We start from the raw sequence: 17,500 nt of genomic DNA on the forward strand, positions 1-17,500 counted from the left end.
CTGAATCTCCCACTACTTGGCTCACTGAAACTTCCTCTCCTCTACTCACTGAAACTCCTGAACCTCCCTCTCCCACTGAACCTCTCACTACTCTACTCACTGAAACTTCTTCTCCTTTACTCACTGAAACTCCTGAACCTCCCTCTCCCACTGAACCTCTCACTACTCTGCTCACTGAAACCCCTTTACCCACTGAATCTCATGAATCTCTCACTACTCCACTCACTGAAACTTCCACTTCTCTGCTAGCTGACGTAAACTCTGAAACCCCCAATGCTCTACATAATTTACAAAGTCTAATCCCAGATTCTCCTCAACTCCGCTTCATTCTTCCTTCAGATTTCCCTAATCCTGATCCGTCTGAGCCTTCCACTAATCTCATTTCCGATTTGTCTAATCCTCCTGCCGATTCTCTTCATCCTTCTCTTTCTTTAACCCACGACTTCTCTAATCTTGGAACACGATCAGTCCATGATATTCCCAATCTTCCCGTGACTCTAAGCCACGAATTTCCTAATCCTCCGAGTGGCCCTGTCCATGAATTGTCTAATCCTCCTAAAACACTAACCGCTGGTTCCCATAATACTCCTACGCTAATCCACGATTACCCTAATCCTCCTGCGACTCTAATCCATGATTTCCCTAATCCCTCAACTACCCTAATCCGGCAGTCATCCAATCTTCCTACAACTCCAATCTCTGGTTCCCACAATCTTCCTACAACTCCAATCTCTGGTTCCCACAATCTTCCTACAACTCTGATCTCTGGTTCCCACAATCCTACAGTAATCCACGATTTGCCTAATCCTAATCCCACTGCCCTAGTCCATAATGTCCCTAATCCTCCATCTACCTTAGTCCATGAATCATCTAATCCTCATACGACTCTAATCTCTGATTCTCATAATCCTCCTACACCAATGCACGATTTGCCTAATCCTCCAACTGCTCTAATCCAAAATTATCCTAATCCCCAAGGTACTCTAGTCCAGCAGTCAACTAAACTCCCTTTAGATCTAATCTCTGGGTCCCACAATCCTCCTACACTAATCCACGATTTCCCTAATCCTCCCACTTCTGTAATCCATAATTTCCCTAATCCACCACCTACCCCAGTCCATCAGTTATCCAATCCTTCCACAACTCTAATCTCTAATTCCCCCAATCCTCATTTCCCTCCAAGTCCTGATTTTCCTCAACTTTCATCTCTAATTATCGATGATTCTAATCTTCGATCTACCCTTTTTACCGATTCTCAAAATCCAAATCTTTTCAGAGATACTTCCAATCTACCTTTTCCGAACACTGACGACTCTAACCCTTCTTCTGTCCTAATCACCAAGTCCAACATTCCCCAATCTCTAAGTGATTATCCTGATCATCGTTCATCCTTAATCATTAATTCTCATAATCCTTCTGTTTCTGCAGTTGCCAATCCCCCTAATTCTCTTCCATTAATCCCTATATTACCCAATCCTCTTCCTTTAATTGCTGACTCCCCCAATCCCTCTTCTCTAATCGCTGAGTCCCCTAATCCTTCTTCTCTCATGGCTAACTCCCCCAATCCCTCTTTTCTGACTGGTGATTCCCCCAATCCCTCTTCTCTCATGGCTAACTCCCCCAATCCCTCTTTTCTGACTGGTGATTCCCCCAATCCCTCTTCTCTCATGGCTAACTCCCCCAATCCCTCTTTTCTGACTGGTGATTCCCCCAATCCCTCTTCTCTCATGGCTAACTCCCCCAATCCCTCTTTTCTGACTGGTGATTCCCCCAATCCCTCTTCTCTCATGGCTAACTCCCCCAATCCCTCTTTTCTGACTGGTGATTCCCCCAATCCCTCTTCTCTCATGGCTAGCTCCCCTAATCCCTCTTCTCCAATCCCTGAGTCCCCTAATCCCTCTTTTCTGACTGGTGATTCCCCTAATTCCTATTCTCTAATCGCTGAGTCCCCTAATCCCTCTTCTCTCATGGCTAACTCCCCCAATCCCTCTTCTCTAATCGCTGAGTCCCCTAATCCCTCTTATCTAACTGGTGATTCCCCCAATCCCTCTTCTCTAATCCCTGAGTCCCCTAATCCCTCTTCTCTCATGGCTAACTCCCCTAATCCCTATTTTCTAACTGGTGATTCCCTTAATCTCTCTTATCGAATCGTTCACTCCCTTAATCCCTTTTCTTTCATCGTCCACTCCCCTAATCCCTCTTCTGAATCCCCCAATCCTTCTCTCGATAGGTCCCCTAATCACTCTTCTCTAACTGGTGATTCCCCCAATTTCTCTTCTCTCATTGCTAACTCGCTTAATCCTTCTTCTGGCACTGGCTCCTTTAATCCCTCTCTTCTGATAACTGAATCCTCCATTCCTTCTTCTCTCATTGCTGGAACCTCCAATCCCTCTTCTCTCATGGCTGACTCCCTAAATCCCTCTCCTCTAATCGCTGAATTCCCCAATCCGTCTTCTCTAATCTCTCACTCCCCTAGATCCTTTTCTCGAACTGCTGAGTCCCCTAATCCCTCTTCTCTCTTTGCTGCGTTCCCTAATCTCTCTTCTCTAACTGCTGACTCCCACAATATCTCTTCTCACATGACTGACTCTCCGAATCCCTCTCCTCTAATCGGTGATTCCTCCAATCCTCCTTCTGCAAATCTTGATTCCTCTAATAATTTTCCTACAACCACTATTACTCCCAATCGTAGACCTCCAATCACTGACTCCAGTAGCACTGGTAACTTTCCTTACTTCTTGGGTCTTCTCTAATTCTCATATTCTTTCGTCTTACTAATTTCTCCCTACAAGAAATGGACTGTTTCAGATTTGAGATCGTGGGAACCTGCCATATCTCATTTCTATTTCATATCCCATTCGTGCAAGTGGACTTTTTAACATGTATTTTAGTATATAAATCAGCTTCAAAGGGATACTTTTAACTATAAGGACTCTTAACATTTAGCATTTAATGTTTGAACATCACTTTAATAGATAACTCAATAGGGTACTTTTAACTATAGGGACTTTTTAACATGTATTTCAACATCGTTTTAGCGTATAATTTAAGATACCACGAATTTCGAAGCTGATGTAACGCTGCGTTCGAAACTCCTTGTCTCTCTCGTCCGGACAACTTGTTAGGACCCTCCGAGGCCTTCCTTTCCCGCAATGCAACCAGCTCTGAAACATTCATTATATTATGATAACTATTGCCTTTATTTTACACACTACATATTCTTCGTTAGTTCTCTTATGCATAGGAAACTTATCAGCCACCGACAGACACGAGAATAACAACAATAGAGACCCATATAATTATCTACCATTTTCTTATGGTTGCTCACAACTTGTCAATGTGTAGATACAAATGCCACTGAGATGTCATTTCGTCTTGCTCGCCCTGCTGCAAAGAAGGGCGTGGTGAACGAGATGAACAACCTGTCCTGGACGCCAAAATAGGGGTTCCAAATGGGCAAAACATCTTTTCCTGTTTGTTGGATGCAGCATTTGTGGTTTGTTTAACGGTCTGTATTTGAAAATCACTGTGTATATGGGTGTTTCCTCTTGTATTAATACAGTCAGGACCTATTACACACAATGGGAGAGCGTCCCAACCTTGTATTTGGGAAGAATCAAGAAAATAAATGTTTTAGTTTTAGTAGTTTACAACAGTTCATTCCATTTCCATTCCTCCTTGCTGTATCATGTTAGTCCATATATACGCATTGCAACAATGAATAAAGTAGGCTATGAACAGATGTTTTTGTAGGATACCACACTTTCTCTATTTGTTGAATCGGCGCAGTTGAAATTGTAGTACATACGCAGCTTATGCTTAATACAAAAATGAATTACTTTATGAATTAGTTTCACTAACCTTTTCAAAATATAAATTCATCACCTTTGTAATTAGTAAAATAATAGCTGATTGTTATTGTTACTATTGTTATTATTGTTGTTGTTACTGTTATTGCCATTATCATCATCATTATTATCATTATTACTGTCATCCATATTATTAGTATAATCATCATTATTATTACTAATATCAATTATCATCATTGCTGTTACTAGCGAGACCCGTGAGAACAAAAACAAAAACAGAAGTCTTTCTCTCTCCCTTTATCATCCTCCTCCTTATACCCTTAGCCTCCTCTTCTCCTTTCCTGCTCCTCCCTGCTATCTTTCCTCACTCCCAAATCTTCCGTATGTGTATATATATATATATATATATATATATATATATATATATATAATATACATCCATATACATGTATGCATGAATATATATATATATGCACACACACAAACACGCGCGCGCGCGCGCACACACACACACACACACACACACACACACACACACACACACACACACACACACACACACATATCTCATTCTTCTTCTTTTCGTGTTTGACTCGCAGCAGTATCTACATCAATTGAGTAAAGATTGATTGATTATTTAAAACGATCTGCCGCGTAAAAGGTCATTAGCGGCGAATACCTTCTTGGATATAAAATATTTAAAATGTTAAAACTCTATCAGTAAATTTCTTATAAATACATATAAATAACAATAAATATCATATTAAAAATCAAAGCATAAATGTGCTCTAAATGTATAAAATTATTGTGTAAACATTATGCATAATTAAATTTTATTGAAAATATTAGTGATCCCTTAAGAAACTAACAAGACCTTCCGTGTCACAATCCTCCCCTAATATATTTTTCAGTGTATACAGGGGCGACAAGTGCATACGTCTTTGGTCTGAGAATGTTCAGCATCCCATCACCGACCCATGTGCCGGATTCTTAGTCTTGTTAACATAACTTATCGGTTGGGATGGACGCTGGTCACCCAATTGCCAAGGTCACCTCTAATCTGTCACAGTTTGTTTCTAGAGGCATGCCTCCATTTATCGCGAAGACAACTTCTGATGCTGGGTTTCAAGTCGGTGTGTGGGAGAGGAAAAAGAACATCACAGGGCTGAGCAGCAGCTACATTGGCCTTCTGATAAGCTCGCTCATTCCCACTGATACCAATATGCGCTGGCACCCAACATTAAATTTGCTGATATCAGTGCAAACCAATCTTGACCCTCGGAGAATCGCAATATATTACAACAGAAAGGTTCATTAGATCTCTAGTCATCTTGACTGCTGTAAGGATAGCAAGGATGACTACCAACTGCAGTCTTCATCTTCCTCATTGTGACAAAGGCCACACCATTTTCAGATTTCGAACCAACTGTAATGTTGCATCTGATACTTAGAAGTGTATTGAAGAAATATCTCCCTGACTTCTGCTTTGGATCTCTCCCTCTTCACAATTCCAACCAAATCCAGCTGGACTTGATGTAGATGTAGACCCTGGAATCCTTTGTAGTCTCATATAGTAATTCAGGTTCATGTAGTTCCAGTGTAATGAAAAAGGTGGTTCTCCGCTCTAATCATACAGGGACTCCACAGGTGAAGATCTGAAAACCCCTGTACAGATTCTGAGAGCTTCATTATGAACCGAGTCCAACATCTGGAGAACAGTGAGAGTTGCAGATAAATGTCTCACATCCACAGTCAAGTTTGCTACTAATAAGTGCTTGGTAAAGCTGCAGAAGCGTTGTGCGGTCTGCACCCTAAGATAGGCGCGAAAGAACCCGCGAAATACTAATCACTTTTTTAGCTTTCATCTTTAACTGTTTGATGTGAGGCAACCATGTAAGCCTTGAGTCAAAAAAATAGACCCAACTGCTTGAGGCAACCATGTAAGCCTTAAGTAAAAAAAAATAGACCCAACTGCTTGAGGCAACCATGTAAGCCTTAAGTAAAAAAAAATAGACCCAACTGCTTCACCTCTTGAACAAAATGCAGTGGGTTTGCTCCTAAATATAGGGAAGGATGAAACTTTCCTCTTTTGTGGAAAATCTATAGCCATGGTCTTGCTTGGAGAAAATTTGAACTCATGAAATGTTTACCACAGCACAGCTTGATTTATTGCAGTCTGCATGTGTTTTTGTACATCCTGTAAGATTCTTCTAGAGCAGTACAGTATGAAGTCATCAACATACTGACTACAGGAGACAGCACTTGGAACGACCTTTACGAAGTCATTTATAGCAGTGGCAAACCGGGTCACACTTAAGACACTCCCTTGTGGCAATCTTTTTAGCTGATCTTCCAGATTAGAGAAACTTTTTCCCATCTGCACTCTAAACTTCCTATCAGCAAGGAAAATTTGTAGAAGGTAGGTAAATGAGTATACCATGCTTCCAAGTAGTATCATAAGCCCTTTGGAAATCAAAGACCTCAAAAAGGCTTTGTGTAAGAATTATGTATAGCAATCCCCATCCTCACAATTGCATCTGTGGTCGATTTCAATTTTCTAACCCTATATTGATATGGACCAGCTCATTTTCCTCCTCTAGTAGGAATGTCAACCTGAAGTTTACCATTTCCTCCATCTAGCAGCTGATGAGAGAAATTCCTTGGTATGGAAGCATCCTTGCCAGGTTTAGGGATAGGAATAATTATAGCTTCTATAGATCCTATTGAAAAGCTTTTGGGAGCTCTTTAATAAGTGAGATATCATTTGGTATGAAATAACACTTCCAGTCTTACGGCAGAACTGCAAAGTGGAGTCCATCTCCTTGCACAAAAATGGCAAGTTGTGTGGAAATTCTGCACTCTTACTGAAGAACGACATTGGTTGTCGTTCCTGTTCAGCCCAAAGAGTGGAGAATTGGGTAGTATAAGATGCTCCAGTTGAGATCTCTGCCATGGATTTAGCTAGCTTATTTGCAACATTTTTTTTTTTGTCTGTGAGGATTATCTCTCTTCATAGTAGGTGTGGTATTTCCAGTGATCTTCGCACCTTGTTCTATACCCATGCTAAGGGGGTCCCAAATTAAACCAGGTGCTACTTTTTGGAATGGATCCTCCTGCTGCAAAGTTTGTGATTTGAAGTGATTAACAGCATCTTTAAATCCTTCACAGATCCCTGCATTACTGCAGATGATCTAAAAGGAATCCATCCGTGCCTTCACTTGGGCAGTGCGCACTAGGGTGTTTCAATAATTGTCGATTTTCTAAAATTTGCTCGAATCCCGGGGGCAAGTTAAGAAATAGGCGCCTATGAATTTTCTGAGTTTGGAAATGTATTTTTTATTAAAATCAAAGAATATCTCGCATTCTCTGTTTTCAATAGAAAGTTTTGATAAAATTATGATTTAGACACCGCTTCGAGCGCCAAATAACACCTCGTTTTCGGTTGTCGGTATAACTATTTTATTTTTAAAATACCTCAATATTATACTTTTCTTTAATATTTTTGCATCAAAATTATTTCTATTATAAATTAATATTATATAAAGTTCTGTAATTGCCATAAGACTAATTTTTCAATTAGTAGGCTTGACTTTACTTTGTGTTCACTCCCACCGAATCGGGCTTTGGTCGCCGAGAGCATGCTTTGGCTCTCGGACTTCTCACTTCGCTTAAATTATTTGAAGTAACATATTTTATTTAACAAGAGGATATAAAAGGAAAGGATTCTAGTAATGATTTTATTTGGAACATTATATATTGCATACAATATAATTTTCATTCTACTCCTTTGTTTACATTGCCATATCTCCGACTACGCCGATCTCTAGTTTCTGTTACAACAACAATTCTGTTTATATCTTCACATTTTTTCATGTCTCCAATCAGTTTTTCACAGATTTGATTATGGCCAGGTATTAATGAACTTTTGGGTTTCCACATATCGATTTCATGCATATCATAGGCCAAGTATGCAAACTTATTTTTGAATAGGGCTGGTGTGTATGGCCATTTTTCACGAATTCCTCTTTTCAAGATCTTTGCAACTTCATCGACGTAATCATGATCAACAGCCAAGGGAAGAAGTGTACCATCTGCATTATACAGATGTCTGTTGATGGACGAGAAGTAGCTGCTACGAAAGCCAAGTTCACAGCCAATCCTGGCATACCTCCTTGAAGTTTCAATAGCAGTTCTGAAAAGAGTCATTCCATTGCTGTTCACAGCAGAACGCCAGCATATGAAATGAACTTTTGCAAAATCAAAAATACTTCTGATTGTTCTTGGATTTTTTTTCAGTGCTTTCAGACACTCTATGGTGTTGTTCTTTATTCCTATCTTGGATTTATTGGGCAAATCACCATCACAAACTCCTTCCAGCTTGGTCAATATGGTGTCAATGGTCAGGCAGATGTGTAGGAGGGAACAAAAAAATCCCAGCCACCTGGCACCAACTGGCAAAAGACATTTCTGCAATATCTTCAGTGTTGCATATAAATCGGACTTCTGCATTGTTGGTCTGCTTCCATTTCAGTCTGTTAAATTCCCGTCTTTACGCCTGATAATCAACACTTCCGAGTGATCCATTGCTTCCTTGTACTTTTGCATCATACCAATCTATATCTTCCTTGAGGATTTCTCGGGGTTGTTTCTTTGCCTTGAATGACACAATCACAGTTTTCGAGAATTTTGTCTTCAGTGTTACATTTCTGATGGAGTCGTAGTACTCTTTCTTTATTTTCTTTATTTTTTCTTTCATATACCAAGGTGATATTGTCTTAATGCCGAATTTGCTATACAGCACAGCAATTTCCGCCTGCAACTTGGATAAAATCTGAGATTCCGTAATAGTCAAATTATTGCATGGCAAGCTATCTTTTGAGCATCCTTTTGGTGTCTGGTTACCATGTCTTTCTAAGTCACAGTATCGAGCAAGAATGTCACTCTTCGTCAGTGGTCTAGGTGGCAAAACATCAATGGTACCAAACTCTTTCAGTATACGTGTATCGGCACTGCGCAAACCACCACGTCGAAGTGCCATATTGCCACTGACGAGATCGTCACCACAATATAGGCATTATGAAGGTAGCACAAGTTTATATGGAAATGCATAGTGACTGGGAATCTTTACGGAAGTCCCCAGGAATCATTCGCAATGACCTAAGTTACCCTATGTTTGATTCTGCCATAATGTCGGATGAACCGAAATGCCCTTCCGTGGGTCATGCGGGTCACAGCTGAGGCCGCCGCACCTCATCTCAGCGCCGGAAATGGTATTATACTTTAATAAAAAATTGCGAATAGTAGATATTTTTTTATTTGTCTAATATTTTGCATGTCGTCATTTAAGCATAGTAGGCGCCTGTTTAGCAACTAGCTGAATGATTCTGAAAAAGTCGGATTTATTGAAACACCCTAGTGCGCACCGTGCGTTCCGTGGCGAAATCAAGTGAACGGTCCGTTTGACAAAACGTTTCGCGAAGCGTTACGTGGCGAAGCGAGCGGGGTTTGGAGGTAGTTCGCTTCGCCTCGCGAATGTTTGTAAACAACAAAGATGGTCGCCTACTCGGAACCTCTGCCTGACTAGTAACGCATATTTCTTGGTTTTGGAAGAAGCTCAGGGACACGTAATGACTTGTGGTAAGTGTCTGACCACCAAAGAATATAATAAGTGTAAATTTACATCATGTAAATCTAAAATATGGTTGAGATAGAACTTCCGGGAACGTCACAGTAGTTAGTGATAAAAGTTTATGATAATGCTACTGTTATCTTTTAATAACTGCGTAAGACTATAATTTCGAACAGTTATGATTTTGGTGGATGCAGGATATATGTATCATATTTTGACTGTGCATACCAAAAGTGATAAGCATTTAATTAAGAAATAAAGTTGTAAAAAAAAATGTAAATGTTGGCATATTAATTGCAGGTTCTGCCAGTAAAAGGACAACAGCAGCAACACTGTTGTTGATAAAAGCATACAGTGACAATAAACATAGTTTTCCCAGCCGTACAGAGAGGAAATACAAAATATGGGAAGATATTGCTTCAGTGCTGCAAGATGCTGGACATTCTGTCACTGGGGAAATTTGTGACAAAAAGATGCGCGGATTAAAACACAGTTTTGTATTTTTACCTGAATGAATATTTTGTTCAGATTTTATTGGAATGTTTTTGGTTACCTTAATATATTGTATAAAGTATTCCATACTTCCTTTATCTTATGGATTTTGTTTTTGTTTTGTTTAATACGTGTCTTACCAAGACGAGTTAGTTGGTTCTGATAAATGTTTTATAATTGCTTCAGATTTCTATTTAGATTGTTTTTATTTGCTTACAGCTGTTTTAATCTCCTTTTTCAGATACAAAATAATTAAAGATAATGCAAAGTTAAGTGGACGAGACAGTGACACAATGGCCATTCTTTGAAGCAGTGGATGAGGTTCTTGGACGTGATCCTAGTGCAATACCAGTTGCAAAAGAGTCGTCATTAATGATAGGTGAGGAATTTTAGAAAGAGATGCAATGATAAATTAATTAGTAGTTTATATTCTATGAGAGACTAAAAGTAAATTGAAATAAAAGATTACATTGTGCTTACAATATTAATGAAACTTTCATCACCAGGTCAACCTTCGACTAGTGCTGGACCATCTGAAGTTGTGGAACTTCCAGTGCCATCACCATCACAATCACAGTCTACCAGTTCAAGAACTCTCTCTCCAGATCCATCAGCATCATCCCTTCCACCACCAAGATCTCATAAACGGAGGCGTTCAGAAGAACAAGAGACGTCATAGAGGAGAGAACATGTCATCTCAGCACTAGACAAATTAGCTGATCTTGTTGTTGAGAGAAATGCTGTGTTAGAAAGGTTTATGCAATCTTAAAGTAATCAGCATGACCAGTACTTGCAACAAATTCCATTTAAGTTATTATTGCTTTAACTCAGTTCTGTAAATGTCAGGAAATATATTTTTTTCGTACTGTAGTCTTTAAGGTTTATCATTTCATCTGCTTCATGCCTTGAAATTGAAATGTTTATTTGTTAATTCTGTAATGGCAGTTATAACAAATTATTTTCCTTTAGCTTTTGGAAGTACACTACATGCTCAGGTGCTTAAACATCAGGATAAGTTCAGATTGTGATATAGTGTAAACAGAAGTTTCAAAATTTTAAAATAAATACCTTCTATTATTTTTGATAAATACATTCAATTTAATTTACCCCCAAATAGAACATCAAGTGAAAAGAAGAAAAAAAGAGGTGAAACAAAAAATATTTTATTAGACATGGATTATGATAAATCTGTCTTACAATTTACAATCCTTGAGTTTTTAAAACTTTCAGAACAAATATATATGTAAATATACACGCAGCAATGCAATACAACGATTAAAGATATGTTATATATACAAAAGAAAAAGGAAAATCTAGCAGCATCAAAAGGAAAGAAATACACAAGTGATCTATCACAGGTACTTATAAAGGTACAGTATATATTTTCAAATATTTTATGAGCTATGAAAATAAGTATCATATGCAAAAGAAAATGAAATGTGCAAAAAAAGACAAATATAAGGCAGCATTACTTGCAAACATACAAACCATTTAACGCGAGAAACAAAAATTTAGATACATGTTACATTATGCAAGATTTGCCAATTCATCTCGTTTTGTAAAGGCTTCCTTTCTTTCCACTTCAGGAATACCTTCATATGGAACCTCTGGCTCAGGTTCCAAAACAATGACTTGTAGCTCTGCTTGAATATCAAGTTTTTCCTTAAGTAAAATAAAATTATGTAGTACACAGGAAGCTGTAATGACTATTGGAATTCAGTCATGTCTAGTCATATTTAGGTATTTTAATCTTCGGAATTTACACTTTAGCAAACCAAATGCTCTCTCAATCACAACCCTAGTAGAAGAGTGAATTTTATTGAAAGAAATCTGTTCAGCTGTGAGTTGACCCGTGTTCTTGTAAGGAACAATCATGAATGATGAGAGAGTATAAGCAGAGTCACCAAGCAAATTAAAATCTCTGGGCAAATAATTGTTTTTTAAAAGTGAATATATGGATGAATTTCTATACACCCTTGTATCATATACAGACCCTGCCCATCCTGTATATATGTCAAGAAATCTTAAATTAGAATCACAAACTGCTTGCAACTGAATACTTGTAAACATTTTCCTGTTTGACATAATAAGTTTTCAAAATAGTAATACTAATGGAAATTAAACAAAATTCTTTCTGCAAATCAAAGAAAATGATAAACCAGTGTAATAGGCCATCTATGGCATGACTCCATGAGTATAATGCAATCCCCCACAATATAAATTTTGTAAAATAAGCTGATTAGAATTAATCTTCATATCTGCCCATACATACTAAAATTACCTTATAGTGAAATATATTTTGTATATCTGTAGTCATATGCACTGGGCATTACCACTAGAAAAAATAGCTCCATGCTTCACAAACGTACAGTTCCTGTTGCTTCACTTCATTTATGGCAATGTTATAATAAAGTATTAATACTAAAGTACATAATGTATCGCCTCTTACCATGAAAGTTGGTCGACGCATTCTGAAGGGAGACTTGAGACTCGCTGTATAGGGGCACAATGTTCTCTGCGTAAGCACCGACTCTGACTGGATTCCGGACCCTATGTCGTCTCTGTGCAGCTTCCTCTGCTTCCACTGGATCCTTTTCTAAAGCAACTATTAAAGCTGCGTCTAAAATGGGATCGTCTAATTTATCTAAAAGGACAGCAACTCCCGCAACACGCCTAGCAGAGTCGGCCATGTTGGTATGTTTGTTTACAGTAATCAGCTGAGAGGCGTTTCGCGTGGCGAAACCATTCACTCTGACCGTTTTGGGCCTGTGCAAAGCGCATCGTGCGGAAAGGCTCAAGTGAACGCACGGCATGTACAACTCCAGTAGTGTTGAAAAGTGGTTGCTTGAAATCTTAAAATCTCCCAAGAGTAGAAATAGATGAGGCAACTGCCCAAGTAGATCTTCCAAATCATATATGTTGAGATTATGTGGAGGCAGGTAGTTGGATGCAACAGTATAAGGTCACATCAAGCCTATCCTTCCAGCCTTCACCTCCAGTGTTGTCTGCAGGTGGATATCCTGGAAGGAAATATCCTGATGTACCATTATCAAAGTTGGGCTTGAACTTCTCAGGGAAATGAGACTATTTTTCCTAGTCATATAATCTCTTGTAGGCATGCACAACCTGGGTTACATGAAGCTATCATATATTGCAGTTCTTCCCATTTTGTATGATTTTTCATGACAATTCCACTGGATCAAGGTATCTAGTTTTACAGGCTGACAAACTACTTCTTTATAAGGTGTTTGGCAGCACCTGTGGTTAAGGCCCATCCCACATCTTTTTTGGGGGGTTGTTTACCTGTAGAACTATTTTCCACAGGCTTCCTTCAGATAGATCCAGGATTTCTTTGCCTGGGCAAAGGACGGACCTGAGCCTTTGACTGGAACATTCTGTCTAGCAATGGAGGCCCCTGTGGACGTGGTGGCAGCTGGAGCCCTGCCTGATGGCTCCAAAGATCCCAGTTTGAGAGGAGTCCTTTGGACAGACTCAGGATTCCTTTGCCCTGACAAAGGGCAATAGAGGCAGTTTCAATATTTGAGACCTGAGGTCAAACTGTAGTGGCAGAGTGTGTGGTGCAAGAAGTATTGGAGGATAAGGGATGGCAGACAGGCTAGAACTGAGGCAAAGGACTTACCTCACTGTGTAAACAGCACACGGGCATGTTGCTTTATTACTGCGTTGAAGAAGCTTCATGAGCTTCTTGTTCCAAATAAACTATATTCTTAAAATACTTCACTGCCACTACCTTAAAATCCTTTAGTTCCTCTAACAATCTTTCCTCAGAATACGTCATCAGGTCTTGGGTAAAGATAATTCCCTTGCACTGATTTAGTATTTTGTGAGGAGAATGTAAGACTAGAGCCCCAGGAATGTCACATATTGCACGCAGATGGTCACTCTCGTCTAGTGACAAGACTTGGACTATCAGGTTGTGGGGTGATACGAGGATCATGTTGACAAACCACAACTATATTCTGATGTACTTCAAAAATTGACACACCATCAGTTGTCTTCACTACAAGGTATTTACTATATGAGATACCTTAATTTATCCAGGTAAGATTTCCTTAATGGATTGAGATGAACTATTCTCCTTAGCTGGTCTGGAAGCGAAGCATATGATTCTCTTTGTTGCCCCTTGGAGGTTCCAGAGTGACATGTGACATTCCAGAGAGATTGGCCGGGGGACTGTGTAGATCGTCAGGGAGAGAGATAGTTCTTTGTAAATTTGTAGAAACCATATAAATTAGAATTTTTCATTTCCACACACGCCTCCCCTACCCACCATGGAGTTCAACAAGGGGAAGCTATAGTTGGGGCTCAAAATCTCCAAACAGTCACAGAGATAGTGGGGAATTATATGCAGTCACAAGCCAGTGCTGATGGCAGTCACGGGACTCATGCTATACCGACTGGGCGGTGTCTGACTTGACTGGGCCTTGATCAAACCACCTGTCTAACCAGAAAGAGATTCAAAGAGATGTTTTGTTAGCTGCAGGGCGCGGTATGCAGTATCTCTCTCTCTCTCTCTCACACACACACACACACACACACACACACACACACACTCGCACATCACACGCACACGTACACGCACACGCACACGCACACGCACACACACACACGCACACGCACACGCACACACACACGCTCACACGCACACGCACGCACACGCACACGCACACGCACACACGCACACGCACACGCACACGCACACGCACACGCACACACACACACACACACGCACACGCGCGCACACACACATATATAATATTTTTTTTTATGTAATTTTATATAAATATTGTATTTTATAACTTAATGTAGCCGCTGGGTGGGTAAGCCAGCCAAGTCAGTGCCGGCCCCAAGCCCGGGTAAAAAGAGAGAGTTGGCGTCAGGAAGGGCATCCGGCCATTAAAAAAATCTACCAGAACCTTGATACTACAGCAAAAGAATTGTATTTTTTGCCTAAATATTTTTCGAGTGGGCTTATAATTTTATTTGATACTGGCAGTGACATCATTATTGCTTATCTCACAAATGTGTTTGTTAAATAAACACATAGCTTAGTACAACTTCGAAGGTTGGAAATTATAAAAAAAACTAGGTGTTAAGAGAAGAAGAAAAAGAAAAAGAAAAAGGAAAAGAAGTTGACGAAGACGAGGACGAGGACGAGGACGAGGACGAAGACGAAGACGAAGACGAAGACGAAGACGAAGACGAAGATGAAGACGAAGACGAAGACGAAGACGAAGACGAAGACGAAGACGAAGACGAAGACGAAGACGAAGACGAAGACGAAGACGAAGACGAAGACGAAGACGAAGACGAAGACGGAACGCTCGTGTGACCGCGGCTGACGAAGACGAAGACGAAGACGAAGACGGAACGCTCGTGTGCCCGCGGCTTGACATCTATTTGACGAAACACGAGACTGTTCCTCTCTGCTCTTCCAAAATAAGATGTGACCAAAACACGAGGGACAAATTTTCACATTTTTCTTCATGTGCCGAAAAATGGATTCCTAGTGTTGACAGTTATGACACGTGTACATCCCATCTCTATTTTTTTCACACCTTGGTTAATGCAACAGTTGGCAATTCGAACGTGACGGCGAGATATGCTATATAAGATACCAGGCGTGGGAGTGTTGCTCACTGGCAGGGAAATAGGGATTCGGGAAATGTCAGCGAACATCAAAATGGTACCGACACTTTCACCATCTCCTTGAATGATTTTGAATGTTTTAATCTTGTTTTATATGGGGCTACATCTTCATCATGACTTATTCAAACTGGATTTATCTTTAATTTCTTTTCAACTATATCGTTGTAGCATGTGATATGCACTGACTTACGAAACATTGCTTACTTTCAGCTACTTCTCCTTTGCACGTTGCTGGTTTTGCCGTCAACGCCCGAAGCTTACATCAGTGCCCCCCCCTCCTCCGACGGCCTCCCCGACGGGCATATCCCTCAGCCATCAAATATCGTCGCCCACGAATACCCTAGCACCCCTACAGGCATCATTGCACACGCCGCACCCGACTTCAATGCCCCATCCTCCATCATACCCCACGGTGTGCCCGACGTGCATTCCCCTTCGAGCGTTATGCCACATTATCCCCCGGACATGAATAGCCCCGTAGAGATCATTCCTCATTACCTGCCCGATATGTCCACCTCGCCGACGCAGGTAATCACCCACGGCCACCCAGACCTGTCAAAGCCAGCGCAGGTCGTGGCACATGCCATGCCTTACCTGTACAAAATCATTCCTAACGGCCCGCCTTATCCTCATTCCGTCATTCCACATAGCGCTCCTTATCCTGGCACGGTTATTCCTCACGGTATGCCTTATCCCCAAGCCGTCTATCCACATGGGCCTCCGTCTCCTGCTAATGTGATTCCTCATGGGCCTCCTTACATGCCTCATCCTCCAACTCCTTATTAATATTATCTCACTAAACAAAACATTTATATACTATATATATATCAGCTAAAGATGATTTTTCTTCTTGCGAATAAACATTAAATCACATAAACCAACTTTGTTTCATTTTTGATTCTGGACAGATTTGCTTGCGTTATGCGGGAACCAGAACTGTAGTAGCGAGAGACAAAAAGACACACACACACACAGAGACACACACACACACACACACACACACACACATACAAACAAACAAGCCCGGCAGAGAGAGAGAGATAGAGATAGAGAGAGAGAGAGCGAGAGAGAGAGAGAGAGAGAGAGAGAGAGAGAGAGAGAGCGAGAGAGAGAGAGATAGAGATAGAGATAGAGAGCGAGAGAGAGACAGACAGACAGACAGACAGACAGAAAGAAAGAGAGAGAGAGAGAGAGAGAGAGAGAGAGAGAGAGAGAGAGAGAGAGAGAGAGAGAGAGAGAGAGAGAGAGAGATTTTCTTAAATTCTGGAAGTTTCCGAAAGGCTAAGAACAAGGTTTCCTCAGGTATGATGTTACATGGAGAAAAACAATGCCAATTTGTCCACACGACTTACCCTATGTCGAATGTTCGCTAAATGTGACCATAGGCATGTACAGCTTATATTTTTTTGTTTATAGAAAAATTGAGGTAAAATTGTACAAGCTAAAAGGAGTTTACCTTGAATGAGTATGAAGTGCAAATGGGGCCATAATCTTGTGCTTTATATATCATGGCAATGAATTATGGGCCATTTTACCATGGGTGTTTTTTTTACAGAAAATCGCAAGAATTAACTGCGTGTGTGAATGCATGTATTCCCTTGACTTTCTCAGTTAATATTGAGAAGCTAAACCTACTTTGCCTCAAGGGAGTTTTGCTTTCAGAAAGCTAGGCAATGCACGACTGTGGGCAGTGTGTACAAATATGTGTATATAAACATACATACATATATATATATTATATATGTCTGTATGTATATATGTATATATACATATATATATATATATTATATATGTATGTATATATCTATCTATCTATCTATCTGTCTATATATATGTATATATGTACACACACACACACACACACACACACACACACACACACACACACACATATATGTAT

At 40.1% G+C, this 17,500-nt stretch overlaps 2 protein-coding genes across 5 annotated transcripts in view; both read left to right on the top strand.

Moving 5' to 3' along the window:
* The window catches only part of LOC125046824 (cell surface glycoprotein 1-like), a 10,744-nt gene extending 6,901 nt beyond the window's left edge, over positions 1-3,843 (top strand). For 2 of the 4 annotated variants that reach the window (XM_047644791.1, XM_047644793.1), the window contains exon 2: positions 1-3,843. This exon is cut by the window's left edge and continues 1,165 nt beyond it. In XM_047644791.1, the coding sequence (XP_047500747.1) occupies positions 1-2,753 (2,753 nt within the window). In that variant the 3' untranslated portion in view covers positions 2,754-3,843. The other 2 variants (XM_047644794.1, XM_047644792.1) reach the window with 2 other exon arrangements.
* An 11,682-nt stretch (positions 3,844-15,525) lies between these two features.
* On the top strand, positions 15,526-16,477 carry LOC125046766 (protein TRACHEARY ELEMENT DIFFERENTIATION-RELATED 7A-like). Its single transcript, XM_047644699.1, has 2 exons — positions 15,526-15,637; positions 15,811-16,477. Exons 1-2 carry the CDS (start codon positions 15,554-15,556, stop codon positions 16,384-16,386), a joined length of 660 nt encoding a protein of 219 aa, XP_047500655.1. The 5' UTR covers positions 15,526-15,553; the 3' UTR covers positions 16,387-16,477.
* The last annotated feature ends 1,023 nt before the right edge of the window (positions 16,478-17,500 follow it).

The sequence above is a fragment of the Penaeus chinensis genome, chromosome 39, assembly GCF_019202785.1.
Source record: "Penaeus chinensis breed Huanghai No. 1 chromosome 39, ASM1920278v2, whole genome shotgun sequence".
Lineage (NCBI taxonomy): Eukaryota > Metazoa > Arthropoda > Malacostraca > Decapoda > Penaeidae > Penaeus > Penaeus chinensis.